Consider the following 15,322-nt stretch of genomic DNA (forward strand, 5'->3'; position numbering starts at 1 on the left):
TATAAAAACGTTCTAAATGTAACTTTTTTTACCTTCATTTTATCATTTCTGTTAACTATAAGACACTACATGTGCTCAAAGTAGGTGATATTTGTTGCACTTTTTGGGTTAGACGATCTTTGAAGCATGTTTTGCCTATGCAATTTCCGCAACGTAAAGCATGCTGGGATTTTGCTGTCATGGCTCCAAAATAACAACATAAACGTATGAAGTTAAGATTACTTAATAATCACATATTTTGGGGAATCTACGCTGAAGAAAGAAAAATAAGGTACATTTTCACCGGTTTATTCTACCCGTCCCTTAAAGAGACAGTGGGTAACGAACATCACTCAAATCTTGCAATTCATTTGGAAATGAATTAAAAAAATATGTTCTAATCCAAAATGATGGTTCTCTTTGCAGAGGCAAAATCATGTCCGGGCCAAACAAAGCACTCGAGTTACAAATGCAAATGCGGCGGAATGCAGAAGATCTGCAAAGCTTTATGAAGGACCTGGAGACCTGGGAAAGTGACATTAAGACCAAAGATGAGCAATTGAAACGAGGGGATCAAGATGATACACCGGTTGGTCCCTATTGGAAAGCCTACGCCCAATCATTTAGATTTGAAAATGATCATATTGACAATTTTTTTCTTGTTTTGCAGTCCAATCTTCCTCCTGTTCGAAACAAGGACTACAAAGCAAAAATGAGGGCAAAGAAGATGAAGATGGCCAAAGCTGAGACTGACAAAACTACTAATCCATGTAGGATCAAATCAAGTGATTATCAGTCCTGGGACCGGTTTGATGTGGTCAGTTACATATTTACTAACCATCCAGAGTAGTAATCTTAAATTATGAAAAAGACTCATATGACTTTTATGTTCTAGGACAAAGCTTTGGAGGAGGTAGACAAAGAAGAACATCCTGAATCTGATTCAGAAGAAGCTGATGTAGAGAGTGCTTTAGCCGAGAAAGAAAAGGTAACGCCCACTTTACATCTCATAAGCAAATACAAATGCCTGGAAAAATAACACTGCTTTATCATCAGGGCAATGCATTTTTCAAAGAAGGCAAATACGACGATGCCATTGAATGCTATTCTAAAGGAATGGCCTCCGATCCTTATAATCCAGTTCTTCCTACAAATAGAGCTACTGCTTTTTACCGTCTAAAGAAGTAAGCATCCACATTTATGGTGTTTTTTTATATTCTATATACAAACGCTTACACATTTCCTCCTTTTTAAGATTCGCTGTGGCCGAATCCGACTGCAATCTAGCCATCGCTCTGGACAGCAACTACTCCAAAGCGTATGCACGACGAGGAGCAGCCCGATTGGCGCTGAACAACTACGACGGCGCTTTAGAAGGTGAAATTTCCTTTCCATGCAACCAATGTTCCCTCAAATTTTTCCTTGGTCTGGGCAGAAAGACAACCTAAGTACCAGTGTGAGTGACATCATCATTGCTCGCTATGGGTACACCATTATGACACCTGCCATAAGCAGGTGCATGTCAATGTTCCCTCTAATTTTTCATGTAAAACATGGTGGAAAACACGAAAAACATAAGAGTGGACAGAGCTATTGCCACTGGCTGCCACGTAAACGGCGCCATCATTGGGAAAGGGGTAAATATAAAGTTTGGATTTTATTTACTGCGCGCCATATGATTGCTGCTGCGCAGAGAAGACGAGAATAGTGCGCAATTTAGATGCAACATTGCATGCAACCACATCACACTAATCTGGAGATGTAAAACACACATTTCTGTGCAGATTACCAAACTGTTCTCAAACTCGACCCAAGCAACCTTGAAGCGCAAAATGAAGAGCGGAAAATCCAGAAGGTGAAAACACGTCTTGACATTACATTCTACCTGTTTTCAAAGAAAAATAAATAAACGTTATTCATGATATTACCATGCCAGATGCTTGGACCTCAAGAACCAAGTCACGAAACATTCCCTGCATCCGACCCAGTTGTCAACCATGAGCAACAAAGATTGACGGAGGAGCAGCAAAAACGACAAGAAGCCGTCATGGAAAAAGACAGAGTAAGATTTCTCACTGAATTGATTTTTTTATGGACAAAGAAAAAGTCTACATGTCGTCTTTTTTAGGGTAACGCTTACTTCAAAGAAGGCAAGTACGACGCAGCCGTGGAATGTTACACCCGAGGCGTGGAAGCGGACCACACCAACGTTTTGCTCTCCGCCAATAGAGCCATGGCCTACCTCAAACTAGAAAGGTAAAACAATCGTAATTAATGTTCCCTCTAAGATGAGCGCAATTGCGCACTACTCATTGATCGTAATGTTGTTGTTTTTGGACTAAAAAATGTGCCGATGTGATGTAAGATTCAAAGAAGCAGAAGAAGACTGCACCATGGCGATATCTTTAGACAACACGTATTCCAAGGCATTCGCACGCCGAGCTACGGCAAGATTGGCGTTGGGGAATTTGGAAGAAGCACGAAAAGGTAAGGGCCAGGGGCGTTCAATCAATTTCCGTAGCAGTAATTGTGGCCACTTCTCCCTTCTATTTAAAAAAAAAAGGAAACTAATTTTGATGATTTGCATGCTGATATATCAGGGAGTCATTTTTTAATCTCTTAAATTAGATTTCCCTGGTGATTAAAACAACACACATTTATAATAACAGTAACCAAAATGCAGTGCTTTCCAATTTTCTTTTCAACAAACAATGTGTTCACTTTTCAGATTTCCAAGAAGTTTTGAAGCTTGAACCAGGAAACAAGCAAGCCCAGACTGAGCTTCAGAAACTCCAAAATGTACCGTATTTTCACAACTACTAAGCGCATCGTATTTTTAGCCGCAGTGTCAATATATTACGAGTGATATTTCTGTATTTTACACACACAAAGGACGCACCGTTTTTAGACGCAACCAGGCATGGCATATATGTATATATATATATTACTTATGCTATTTCCGGTGTGCAGTGACTGCTGGGATATATAGTCCTTTTGTCAATACACCCAGGTTGACGGCTGTGATAACTTTACACTAATAGTATCAATATACTACAACGGCGAACATACTTACATACATAAAATAGTAGAGTCGGGGGCTACTTGCCGTAGTTGTCCTATCGACTGATTTATTTCATTTTATCGTGATAACAATTTTAGTATTTGGTCCATATATAAAGCACACTGGATTATAAGTCGCACTGTATTATAAGTCACACTGGATTATAAGGCGCACTGTATTATAAGGTGCACTGTAATATAAGGCACACTGTATTATAAGGTGCACTGTATTATAAGTCGCTCTGTCTATTTTGGAGAAAAATTTAAGACTTTTATGTGCGCCTTATAGTCCAGAAAATAAAATTTTTCTTTGTACGTACCTGCAAGGCTTTTACGTTGCTAAATCCGGATGCTGGTCCCCCGCAGAATGTTGAAAACGCCGCCGGACTGCTTCAAACATCCGATGGGTCGCAGAGAAGAACAGTGCAACCTGTGGACAAACCGACACACCTGCGCTCCACTGTAAGACATGTACTTTAATTTTTTTATATACAGTATCTGGGTTATGAACTTGTTTTGTGGCGGTTTAGAAACCTATGAGGGGAATTGACATTGAAGAAGTCAGCGGGAAAGTGATGGAAATGTTGCCGACATCCAATGTGAAGAGGGTTGAAATCCCGGAGGTAATGGAGGTACCCAAAGAAGCCCCCGTGATAAATCTGCCTCCTCCACCTAGTAAAAGTTTCCAATTGGAAGCTGACTTGCGCACCATTGGAAACCAGCCAGAAGTGGTTTACGCATACCTCAAGCAAATCAAAGCGGAGGACTACGCGCAGATTTTACAGAGTTCACTTGAACCCAACATTCTCTTTCAAATCCTGCAGACTATTCGGGATTTTTATATCAAGTAAGTGGCTTTAATCAATGAAAATGTTGGTCATGTTGTACTAGAAAATTTAAACGATGATTTATTCATAGAGATGTTTACTTTTTGGGCCTCTTTTTAGAAAATATTAAATAGACTTTTTGTTAAGTTTGGGTCTAATGTTTGTTCAAATATATTTTCTGTCGTTTTTTTACACAGATGATTATATTGATACATATTTTAATAATTTTGTTTTTTTACTAAGAAAACTGAATATTTTTTTCCATTTTTAAAAATAAGTTATTTAAATAAAATGGAGACTACTGTTTTTCAATTATACTTTTAAACACTATAATATAAAAATAAATGTCATGTTTTTCTCCCTCTTTTGAATTAAAAACTTTAAAATACATGCACTATTGGATTGCTCAGAAAGGGGATTTGGCCACATTTAACATGCAGAAAAGCTATCAGTTTATTAATAGATTCATTAAAAAAAGGACTATGACACTTAGCAACAACGCTAACATCTCATTTGTCTAGGAACGAATCTGCAATGGTCGCTATGGAAACCCTCAAGAGCCTCTCAAGCGTGAAACGCTTCGATACGGCCATCATGTTTATGTCGTCCTCAGAAAAGAAAGGTAGGAACAATCCTAACATCAATCGTATCCAATTTGTAGCATTTACATTTATTTTCCTTCCCTCAGTTCTCAAAGACATCTTTGACTTTCTACGGCAAGCCAATTTAGACGGATCATCTGTCGCTACATTACAGAAGAAATATGGCGTATGAACTGGAACGCTGTTATTCACATCAATTATGTCAAAAAGTGAATAAAAATATGAATTTTTAACACTTGGACTGTGTAGTCACTCACTCTCAACCCGCATGCAGCACCTTTGACGTCAATGAGTTAAAGTGATGTTTCCCTGGAGTCCTTGGAAGGTCTGAAGGTCAGAATTTCAGTGACGGTGTGTCCTGCGTAAAAGTCACAAAAGTTGACAATTCAGAAAAATTAGAGGGAACATTGACATGCACCTGCAATTGCGCACTATTTTCGTCTTCTCTGCGCAGTAGCAATCATGGCGCGCAGTAAATAAAATCCAAACTTTTTTAAAATTTGTATACCTTTCCCCATGATGGCGCCGTTTACGTGGAAGCCAGTGGCAGTAGCTCTGTCCACTTTTATGTATTTTTGTGTTTTACAGCATGTTTTACATGAAAAATAAGAATGAACATTGACATGCACATGCAATTGCGCACTACTCTCGTCTTCTCTGCGCAGCAGCAATCATATGGCGCGCAGTAAATAAAATCCAATCTTTATTTTTTACCCCTTACCCCATAATGGCGCCGTTTAAGCAGCAGCCAGTGGCAGTATCTCTGTCCACTCTTATGTTTTTTTGTGTTTTACAGCATGTTTTACATGAAAAATTAGAGGGAACATTGACATGCACCTGCTTATGGCAGGTGTGATACTTGTGTGCCCATAGCGAGCAATGATGATGTCACTCACACTGGTACTCAGTGCACTCAGGGAGGTTGTCTTTCTGCCCAGACCAACGATAAATTAGAGGGAACATTGCATGCGGTGGAAATGAAAAGTTTGCAACAACGTACGTTTCCACTGATCGAGCGTCAGGTCCGTGTTGTCCATGGTCTGGTCGTACAGTCGCGCCTCGGTTTCTTCTTCGGTGTCACGGAAATCGGCAAAGAAGGGCGAGTCGAGGGATTCCGAGGCGCTGAGTCGCTCCTCGGGGTCGAGGAGAAGCATTTTTTCTAACACGGACACCGCTGCCAACATGCATGGATAATTCATGCGGGAACATTGACAATATGGAGAAAATGGCTTTGACTTACCGTGGGAGCTCGTCTTGGGGAAAATGGAGTTCAGATCCTTTTGGGGGATTTTTGATAAACCCTTGAGGTAGTTTTTGGCCTGATGGGAGGAAGACAGTCAATGAAGGTTAGTGCTGAATTTAGTTATTAAATAATATGCCAAAATATAAAGGGAGCTCACATCTTGACTTTGTAACTTGACGATAAAGTCTGCAGCCGGCGTTCCGGTGATTTTCATGATTTCCCGAAGTTGATCCAAGTCTGGGGCAAGCTTGAGGGTCAAGGTTCACATATTTCTCAGTTGACATTCCAAATGAAAGACATAAAAATGCACTTGGATACGATCGTTGCCTTTAAAGAGAGGCTTCCCCAGCAGCATCTCAGCCATAATACAACCGGCGGACCAAATATCCACTTAAAAAAAAAAAAGAACAGTAAACAAGAAATCACATCTCAAACTATTCCCCACAGTGTTGTTTTTTTTTGGCAACTGTCCTACCAGCTTGTGTGTAGCGCATCCAGTTTAGAATAACTTCGGGTGCTCGATACCAACGGGTCACCACGTAACCCGTCATTTCTGCGTCAGCCTGCCTTGCTAGGCCAAAATCCAGAATCTGAAATTGACAAAATAAACATTCATTAAAGAAAAATCTCACTAAATCGTATGAGATTTTTACTATATACCTTTAATTCACAGTCTGGGTTGATGGCTAGATTTCCTGGTTTTAGATCCTGAAATGAGTTAAGTTACAAATGAAGTGCAATTTAAAAAAATGTAAATAATAATCCACAGATATGCGAAAAAATGCAAAGCCTAGACCATGGGTGGGCAAACTTTTCGGCCCGGGGGGCCACAACGACTTTAAAAATTTGAGAGATGGGCCGGGTCAGCACAAGATACGATACAGATAAAAAAGTGCATCTGTTAACAGTACATATGAAACATAAACAGATAAAAAGGACTAAAGTATTAACATACTCATCACTCATCATTAAAGTAAAAAGTATAAAGTCACGCACCCTGTGGATGATCCCTGCCGAGTGAATGTACTGGAAATAAGCAAAAATAAGACATTAGATTTCATATTTTCTTCTTTTTTTTAGTGAAATGATCATTAAAATCTCACTTTGAGTCCCTTCATCATCTGGTAGACAAGAAACTGAACTCTGTCTTCTGTCAATCTTTCCATTTTCATCAGTTTGCCAAGGTCGGTACCCATGAAGGGCATAACCAGGTAGCTGTGAATAGTACAAAAAAAATAAAAATAATAATATTATTTTAAAAAATATATATCGTATTTTCACGACTATAAGGCGCACTTAAAAGTCTTACATTTTCTACAAAATATACAGGGCACCTTATAATCCAGTGTGCCTTATATATGGAAAAAAAAATGTCATTCATTGAGGGTGTGCCTTATAATGTGGTGCGCCTTATAGTCCTGAAAATACCGTAAATAGAATCAGGAGAAAATAAGTACTTACAAGTCTCGAAGGTGGTCCACAGATATTTCCGCTGTGAAAACATCAAGTAGGCCGATGACCTATTTGTCGGAGAAAGGGGCTGTTAATCAATATGGACATGTTTGGGGTATTTTAACATAAAAAAAATCATCTCACGTTTTCATGCTTCATATGTTTGAGGAGGCGGAGTTCCCGGTAGGCCCTCTTGGCGAAAAGTTTGGACTGAAACGGTCGGTGGAGCTTTTTGATGGCAACCTGCGAGTTGCTTCGACGATCCCAGGCTGAACTGAAATAGGATACAGACCGTTATTTTATTAACTTTTATCACCTTTACATGGCTTTAATTTGCTTTGAATTTTTTTGACAAAGAGAGCCATAAACAATTCATATTTTCAAACATTATTCCTTGAAAGCCATATTCAGAATTTAAAAGTAAAAATACATGAAAATGTGAGCATTTATTATTCATTTTACCACTTTGAAAGTAAAAAAAAGTCTGAATACTTTTAAAAAACATTATTTCACTGTTGCTAATCAATGAGGATCAATGAGAGAATGCATGCAGAAGAGTCTAAGGAAGAAAAATATGATTTAAAAAGGCGGAGAGCCATATACACCCATCAAAAGAGCCACATATGGCTCCTGAGCCATAAATTCGCTACCCCTGAACTAACCCATATATCACTGGAGGGCCGTATTTAACCTCATTTTGGGTTATATATATTTAACCTCATTTTGGATTATATATACGATACTATTATATTTACTGTTTTCCTTTTTATTACAAATAAATGCACATTTTCAATCCTCAAATATAATATTTATTTTTACCATTTGTTTTTGCTATAAATTTATTTTTTTAAAGAAAAAAAGTTCAAATTAATTTGTTTAATCTGTTAACAACTGCATTTTTAGGTTTACCATTTATAGTTACCCTTTAGTAGTACTTTTTTATCATCCTCTCAAACCCCAGAAGTAATTGAACTGTTAGTAGTAATATATAAATTAAAACTTTAAACTCCCTGCAGATAAGCGATTAAGTCAGCTGGTTAGGGGGTCTTCTTTGACTTTTAACAACAATGAAAGTGGCTGGGGCTTTTCTTTGTGTACCACAATGCAAAGTGGGGGTCTGTAAAGACAGCTGTAAGGAACCCCAACTTGGCAAAATGTCTCAAAAGTTAAAAAAAAAACCATCAAAAAATGGAGTATACAAAAAAAAATGCAGTTTAACTAATAAACTTTCCACTTGAAATCCCTTAGTATGAAAAAACAATGGAATACTTCATATATATTTTAAAAGTACTTCTTACCAGACACTTCCATAAGCTCCAGTTCCAACCTGCCTCAGTTCTCGGTATCTTTCCGGTACTTCCCATACGGTTCTGTTGATATCCTGCCGGTAAAATCCAGTTCTGGACCCTCGTAGAGCCATTCCGGTGAAGTTGGATGCCAGGACATGAATCCGTTTGGGTTCTGGTGCGTTGGGGTTGCTCATGGGGTCGGGGTAGTAGATCTAAAATTAGAAAAAAACAGATGAAAACTCCGGGAGAAGAAGTCTAGTCTGTACTGGGAAGTTTAGGGGTCCGAATTCCACCAGAAGGGCTTTGGTGTGTCTTGCAGCTTGACCCCTCAGACGTCCCCCCCCCCAACACACAAACGCATCTATTGTGATTGTTGGTCGCCCCGGGTAATCTATGGGTGTGTCTGAAATGTGGGACAAACATCTGTCCTATTTCTTCTGCTTGTATTGTAGTTTTGTAGTTATAACTTGACAAATCTTCAGTGGTGGAACGTCAGGGCCTAAAAAATATCCCAATGAAAGACTGATGTTAATGATATTTTGTTCATGAATAATTCCAAAAGGTTTGTTAGATTCTTTTCTCTCTTAGATATTAAACTCTCTCTCATGAATATAATTTTGAGAGCTGACTTCAACAGTACTTAGATAGTAAACAGTACTTAGATAGTAAACTCACCATTAGACCGGCAATCAAACGTCCGGCGACCAAAAGATCCGGCGACCAAACGTCTGGTGAGCAAACGTCCGGCAACCAAACGTCCGGCAACCAACGTGTAATAAAACATGGACTTTCAAAAATATGCAATCATCCTCTGTCAGATTGGTTTTATTTTAATGTCATAATCACAAAACACACATGGCTAACGACTTAGATGATTACCTTCATTTATGACCATGTCATCAAATTAAAATGCATAACTTCGGTCATATAAACTGACCAAAAATACAGAATATGAATGGGAAAAAAGCCCAATATAAAAGAACACATTATATTACCTGTAGATGAATCATCACAGCTCCTCCCCTTTCTCATATGTCATCAATCCTGAAAGCACTTCTCAATGATACCATTAGTACTTCTATACAATTTTACATTCATCTGTAACAACATATTCTCACCCACAACAACCTTCCCCTCGAGAATGTAAGGTCTCGCACTTTGCATTCTTCAAAATTTATGACTATCAACTGATAAAAGACGGAATCTGGGAAAGAATGGCCCCTGGAATTGTTGTGAATCCTAGCATAACAAGACTTATCAGAGCATTCGGCATACATATAACACAATATTCATTTGAAAGAACAGTCAGTGTCCACATCCACGTTATGGGGTACAATTTCTGCTCCTTTAATGGTACCGTTTAATACACTCATGCAATATGCAGGCTAAATACGAAGCTCCAGTTGGGCATTTGAACAGGAATGGAAAAAGGGCTCAGTGGAATTTGTCGCAATCGTGGAGGAGCAGATGGTGTTGTATTCTTACTTTGGAAATCCTAGCGTGCGTTTTGTCTTGTCGACTTAGTCTGTAAACACTTACGGAAAGTTGCTTTCTTATATGAAACACCAGTGGGAGTTGCGTACTTTGTCTTTTCACTCTTGCAGAAGGGAATTAGTAGAGGATGCAACTTTCCAGTTGGACGTTCAAATCTTCCCTGTGTTGGTTAAATTTGTGACCGGACGTTTGGTCGTCAGTCTTTTGGTAGCCGGTCTTTTGGTGACAGAGAGTTTACTGTTGAAACCAGCTCTCAAAATTATATTCATGAGAGAGTTTAATATCTAAGAGAGAGAGTTTAATATCTAAGAGAGAGTTTATTATCTAAGAGAGAGTTTAATATCTAAGTACTGTTGAAAACAGTATATTTAGAAATTAAACTCGCTCTCATGAATATAATTTTGAGAGCTGGTTTCAACAGTACTTAGATATTAAACAGTACTGAGATATTAAACAGTATTCAGATATTAAACAGTACTTAAATATTAAACAGTACTTGGAGATTAAACAGTACTTAGATATTTAATTCTCTCTCTTAGATATTTAATTCTCTCTCTTAGATATTAAACTCTCTCTCTTAGATATTAAACTCTCTCTTTCTCTTAGATATTAAACTCTCTCTCATGAATATAATTTTCAGAGCTGGTTTCAACAGTAAACTCTCTGTCACCATTTGACCGGCGACCAAAAGACCGGCGACCAAACGTCCGAGCACCGTTAAATTTCCCAGCTCGTCCGTTCCGTCACTGCTCCACCTGCAGGCTGTCAGTTTTGCCAACAGCGCCTTTGAAACTGTTCACTTCTGTAAACACCAGCTCTGTAGGAAATGGGGAAGAAAAAACGGGGTAATGTGGCGTAACCATGCGTAAAACATTTACCATGAAATCTCACCTTTCCATTCCTCTAGAGTGCGATCTTTACTCTCCAGGGTTTGGTCGTAAGGTGGCGCTTCGGGCTCGTCGTCTGGGTCGTGATACTGCGAGAAGTAAGGGTGGGCCAGAGCCTCGCTCGCTGAGATTCTTCCATCGCAGTCTAGCACCAGCATACGCTTTAATAGGTCCACAGCTGTTTGACAATAAAGGCAAAATGTCAACCCACCATAACAGTAAATCATTTTGGGAGTATTGTGAATTAACTAATATATAAATGTGGTCCAATTGGCGGAAGATGTTAGTTTGCCTTGTGATTTTATTTGTTAAATGTGTAATTCATTAAAAAATGAGATAAACAGATGTGGGACTTAATACATTTTGAAATGTTGTGGTTTTTTTGTAAAAAACAAACAAGATTTTGGGGGAGCAAAAGATGTACCTCGAGATACAAGCTTAATTCGTTCCGGGACTGAGCTCTAATGTCAATATTCTCGAACAAATGTTTCCCATTGAAATTTACTAAAAACAAATTAATATGTTTTTAGTTCATTTCAATGGGAAATGTGCTCGTAGATATCTGTTATACACGAAAGAGATGCAACAAAAAAGACATAAATAGCCTCTCATGTCTTGGCCACCTAGCTTTCTCGTATCTCGAAATTTGTCTTGTATATAGAGATAATTATTTGCTCGAAATTTTACCCGTATCTCGAAATGTTCGTATGTCAAGGTGTTTGTATGTATTATCGTATAAAGCAATGGTACAGTGCCTACCTAGTGGATTTGCTTCTCGGAAAATCTTCTCTAGATCTTGCTGAGGCATAAAAGGCAGAGACTGGATGTACTTCTGTGCCTGAAATACAGAAGTCAAGTTCAGTACTGTGCAAATTTATTTGGGAAAAAAACATTGCGTCATATTGTCTCACATGCTCCGAACAGATCTTCTCCAGCAGATCCGGGGTCGGCGTTCCAACCATCTCCATGATTCTCTTTAACTGGTCGATATCTGTTTCAACCCCAAAGGTTAAAGGAAAAAGTGACCAGGGTTCCTAACAGTCATAACCTAGTCTTAGGGGTGGGCAAACTTTTGGGCCCGGGTGCCATATTGACTTTAAAAAATTGACAGATGGGCCGAGTGAGCACAAGATACGATACATATAAAAAAGTGCATCCGTTAACAGTACATATGAACTATAAAGAGAAAAAAAGGGCTAAAGTATTAACATAGTCATCACTGGACATTAAAGTAAATAGTATAAAGTACTACAAAGTAAAGTTAAAAGGAATGTATTAAGAAATATTAAAATGTCATTTAAAAAAAGATAGAGGGGCTGTAAAACACCAAAAACAAATAAGAGTGGACAGAGCTACTGCCACTGGTTACGCGTGATGGCGCCATTTTGGGGAGAAAAACTAAAAATTAATAAATAACATTATTTGGACAACGTCAGCAGGCCGGATTAAAAAACCTGGCGGGCCAGATGTGGCCCGCGGGCCGTAGTTTGCCCTAGTCCTTCCTTTCATCCGTCATGGACATCTATTGCTGACAATGGCAACTAAAGAGTAACCCAAATGGCTTTAAGTGCCGCTACAGGCCACCAAAAGAATAAGTAGGGATCATTCCAGCCCTTTTGTGGTGGCTCCTACTCATTCCTGCCGTCTTTTTTGTACTCGCCTTCAGAAAGAGATTGTGATGCTAATTCGAAAGCCCGTTGTAGATCACGTAGCCAAGATAATGGAGGCTAGGAAAAAAAAATACCACTGAGGGCTCTTCCGACAGCGATAAAGGATACAATCAGTGCCGGGAAAAAGGACTTTCCCCTTGATCAGCTCTCCCATAATGCATCCCACGGACCAAATATCAACTAGAAGACAAACCCACAAAGCAATCTGTTAACGGCAAATGTCCGGCAAAATGAAAGCAGGACTCACCGTTTTGATTGTAGTGCATCCAGTTCAGCATGATTTCCGGCGCCCGATACCAGCGTGTGGCCACGTACCCCGTCATCTCGTCGTCAGTTTGCCGGGCCAAGCCAAAGTCGAGAATCTATGGGGGTGCAAAGTTGATGATTTGCAAAATGGTAAATGTTAGCATTGGAGGGTGCTCGGACGTTTGGTCGCAGGTCTTTTGGTCACCGGTCTTTTTGGTTGCCGGTCTCTTTGGTCGCCGGTCTATTGGTCGCCAGTCAAATGGTGACTGAGAGTTTACTGTTGAAACCAGCTCTCAAAATTATATTCATGAGAGAGTTTAATATCTAAATACTGTTTAATATCTAAGTACTGTAGAATATCTAGGAAAGAGAGTTTAATTTCTAAGAGAGAGTTTAATATTTAAGTACTGTTTAATATCTAAGTACTTTTTGATATCTAAGTACTGTTGAAACCAGCTCTCAAAATGATATTCATGAGAGAAAGTTTAATATCTAAGAGAGAGAGTTAAATATCCAAGTACTTTTTAATATCTAAGTACATTTGACCAGCGACCAAAAGACCGGTGACCAAATGTCCGGTCACGACATTGCTGACCAAAAGACCAGCGACCAAACGTCCGGTCACAGCATTGAAGCGCAATTGGGACTTACCCTCAGCTCGCAGTCCTCATTTACTGCCACGTTACTAGGCTTCAGGTCCTAGGGGAGGAGAAATATCATTTGTATTTGCACAAATCGTGCGCAAGTAGTGCGAGAGGAAGCGGTGACACTCACTCTGTGAATCAATCCCGCTGAATGGATGTACTGTCCGTCGCCGTGCAAAAGAGAGGATGATAAATAACGAGACAGGGGTCAACAGTGCAGTTTACTATTCAATTATTTCTGGTTAATAGAAAAACCCACCTTGAGGCCACGTAGGAGCTGGTAAATCAAAAACTGCACGTGTTCATCGGACAATCTCTGAAATTTAACGATGTTATTGAGGTCCGCACCCATCAGGTTGGACACCAGGTAGCTAAAAAAAAGCAGTTTATGATGATAATGCATTTCTACAAAACAATACATGTTATCTTCAGTTACCGTATTTTCAGGACTACAAGGCGCACCCTCAATGAATGACATTTTTCCATATATAAGGCGCACTGTCTATTTTGGAGAACATTTAAGACTTTTAAGTGCGCCTTATAGTCATGAAAATACGGTAAATAACTTACAGTTCATTGAACTCTTCCAGTATAGCAGCAGGTGTGAATACATCCAGCAACCCGATTACCTAAACGGAATACAGATCAGTAAAGTACAGGGAAGCAGATGGCTTGAGCACGTTGACTCATTTCACATTGAGACGCACTAACATTCTCATGTTTCATGTGCTTGAGAAGCCGGAGTTCCCGGTACGAACGCCGACTGTGGATGAGCGATTGAAAGGGTCGTGATAACTTCTTCACCGCCACTTTCTGCCGTAGGATTACATCGTAGGCAGAACTGGAGAAGTAAAGACAAATTAAAAACATTTTGTTAATGTTTGAATAGCGTAAATATACATGAAGGGTTGACAGTATTTGACGTTCTAGGGGGCTTCAAGTCACCCCCTACTGACACTCCAGATGCCTTGCCATCATGTTTCAGCCAACTATCTTCACATACCATGTTTCTACCATGATGCCATTTTCTTTTAAAGTATAATATTGCAGTTAACACATATTTTTTGTAGTAGATTGTTTCAAAATGTTTAAAGTGAACCAACACTCTTGCAAAAGAGCCACAACTGTGATTCAAATCACTTTCGCAACAAATAAAGAGGAAGTCTAACTATGTCACCCCATTTTCCAACACGTGATTTAAACTTCAGAAAAGATAATGAGGAAATTACAAGCTAAATATACAAAATTAGGCTTGTTAACAACAGTCTAAATTGATAAAAATATAACCCAGAAATGTCACCATAATTCTTTCAACACACTGTGAAAAAAATCCTAGATTTGTCCCTAATCAACCATGCATCTGGAATGAAATATGCCATAATGTCTTTATCAGTATTTAATTGATGCTGTCATATCTGGGTATCACCATAGCAACCATAAGGTTATGCACCATCGGTAAGGAATGGAATCATGACATACTTTGATGACTGAATGCAGTTTTGATCTAATTATAATTATTATTTTTCTAGCATTTGAGAAAACATGGTCGATTTTGATGACACAGCCCAACCTGGATGCAAGCAGGGGATCGAACGCAAGCATCTTTTAGTCTGCAGCCTCGCCCCTCCGCACACACACATTGATAAAAAAAAAAAACTCACCACACGGAACCATAAGCTCCAGAGCCGACCGGCGTTAGGTTCTGATACCGCTCCGGCACCTCCCAAACAGTCTTATTCAGCTCCTGTCGATAGAACCCGGGCCTGGCTGACATCTTTAGTAGCTGACAAGGCAACTAAATAAAGGAAATGGGGGTAGATGACAAGGGAAAGTGAGACCGCCAGAGCGGGATGTCGTTTGCAGGCTCGCCGGGGAGTAGTGATCAAGCGTCGGCTACAGGCAGCCTGTCTCCCCGCCCCTTCCCTCCCT

The 15,322-nt window shown here is 39.4% G+C and overlaps 3 protein-coding genes across 3 annotated transcripts; 1 reads left to right on the forward strand and 2 right to left on the reverse strand.

Annotated features, from left to right (window-relative positions):
* The first annotated feature begins 143 nt into the window (after positions 1–143).
* rpap3 (RNA polymerase II associated protein 3) lies at positions 144–4,701 on the forward strand. Its single transcript, XM_077709626.1, has 15 exons — positions 144–266; positions 404–568; positions 650–796; positions 875–967; positions 1,036–1,163; positions 1,235–1,356; positions 1,764–1,834; positions 1,916–2,041; positions 2,108–2,235; positions 2,345–2,466; positions 2,708–2,778; positions 3,406–3,501; positions 3,570–3,886; positions 4,388–4,488; positions 4,555–4,701. The coding sequence occupies exons 1-15, from the start codon at positions 207–209 to the stop codon at positions 4,638–4,640; spliced, it is 1,833 nt and encodes a 610-aa protein (XP_077565752.1). The 5' UTR covers positions 144–206; the 3' UTR covers positions 4,641–4,701.
* LOC144181241 (mitogen-activated protein kinase 12-like) lies at positions 4,264–8,674 on the reverse strand. Its single transcript, XM_077709623.1, has 12 exons — positions 8,462–8,674; positions 7,308–7,437; positions 7,173–7,231; positions 6,815–6,926; positions 6,708–6,737; positions 6,372–6,419; positions 6,187–6,301; positions 6,030–6,101; positions 5,869–5,948; positions 5,709–5,787; positions 5,469–5,642; positions 4,264–4,826 (listed from the first exon to the last, which is right to left on the reverse strand). The coding sequence occupies exons 1-12, from the start codon at positions 8,644–8,646 to the stop codon at positions 4,762–4,764; spliced, it is 1,149 nt and encodes a 382-aa protein (XP_077565749.1). The 5' UTR covers positions 8,647–8,674; the 3' UTR covers positions 4,264–4,761.
* Positions 8,675–9,259: 585 nt separating this feature from the next.
* mapk11 (mitogen-activated protein kinase 11) lies at positions 9,260–15,285 on the reverse strand. The gene is made up of 12 exons (XM_077709627.1): positions 15,055–15,285; positions 14,105–14,234; positions 13,964–14,022; positions 13,653–13,764; positions 13,524–13,553; positions 13,401–13,448; positions 12,751–12,865; positions 12,612–12,683; positions 11,745–11,824; positions 11,593–11,671; positions 10,838–11,011; positions 9,260–10,763 (listed from the first exon to the last, which is right to left on the reverse strand). Exons 1-12 carry the CDS (start codon positions 15,165–15,167, stop codon positions 10,690–10,692), a joined length of 1,086 nt encoding a protein of 361 aa, XP_077565753.1. The 5' UTR covers positions 15,168–15,285; the 3' UTR covers positions 9,260–10,689.
* Between the last annotated feature and the right edge of the window lie 37 nt (positions 15,286–15,322).

This window comes from Stigmatopora nigra, chromosome 23 (genome assembly GCF_051989575.1).
Source record: "Stigmatopora nigra isolate UIUO_SnigA chromosome 23, RoL_Snig_1.1, whole genome shotgun sequence".
NCBI classification, from domain to species: domain Eukaryota; kingdom Metazoa; phylum Chordata; class Actinopteri; order Syngnathiformes; family Syngnathidae; genus Stigmatopora; species Stigmatopora nigra.

Excerpts from the sequence above, each read along its gene's own strand:
- rpap3 (XM_077709626.1), top strand. The coding sequence starts at position 207 with ATGAAGTTAAGATTACTTAATAATCACATATTTTGGGGAATCTACGCT. Across the intron at positions 2,042-2,107 it reads CCGTCATGGAAAAAGACAGA|GGTAACGCTTACTTCAAAGA; the intron begins GTAAGATTTCTC and ends CGTCTTTTTTAG. Across the intron at positions 4,489-4,554 it reads GTCGTCCTCAGAAAAGAAAG|TTCTCAAAGACATCTTTGAC; the intron begins GTAGGAACAATC and ends TCCTTCCCTCAG.
- LOC144181241 (XM_077709623.1), bottom strand. The coding sequence starts at position 8,646 with ATGAGCAACCCCAACGCACCAGAACCCAAACGGATTCATGTCCTGGCA. Across the intron at positions 6,927-7,172 it reads GTGGACCACCTTCGAGACTT|CTACCTGGTTATGCCCTTCA; the intron begins GTAAGTACTTAT and ends TACTATTCACAG. Across the intron at positions 5,643-5,708 it reads CCCCAAGACGAGCTCCCACG|CGGTGTCCGTGTTAGAAAAA; the intron begins GTAAGTCAAAGC and ends GCATGTTGGCAG.
- mapk11 (XM_077709627.1), bottom strand. The coding sequence starts at position 15,167 with ATGTCAGCCAGGCCCGGGTTCTATCGACAGGAGCTGAATAAGACTGTT. Across the intron at positions 14,023-14,104 it reads AGCACATGAAACATGAGAAT|GTAATCGGGTTGCTGGATGT; the intron begins GTTAGTGCGTCT and ends TATTCCGTTTAG. Across the intron at positions 12,684-12,750 it reads GATGCACTACAATCAAAACG|TTGATATTTGGTCCGTGGGA; the intron begins GTGAGTCCTGCT and ends TTTGTCTTCTAG.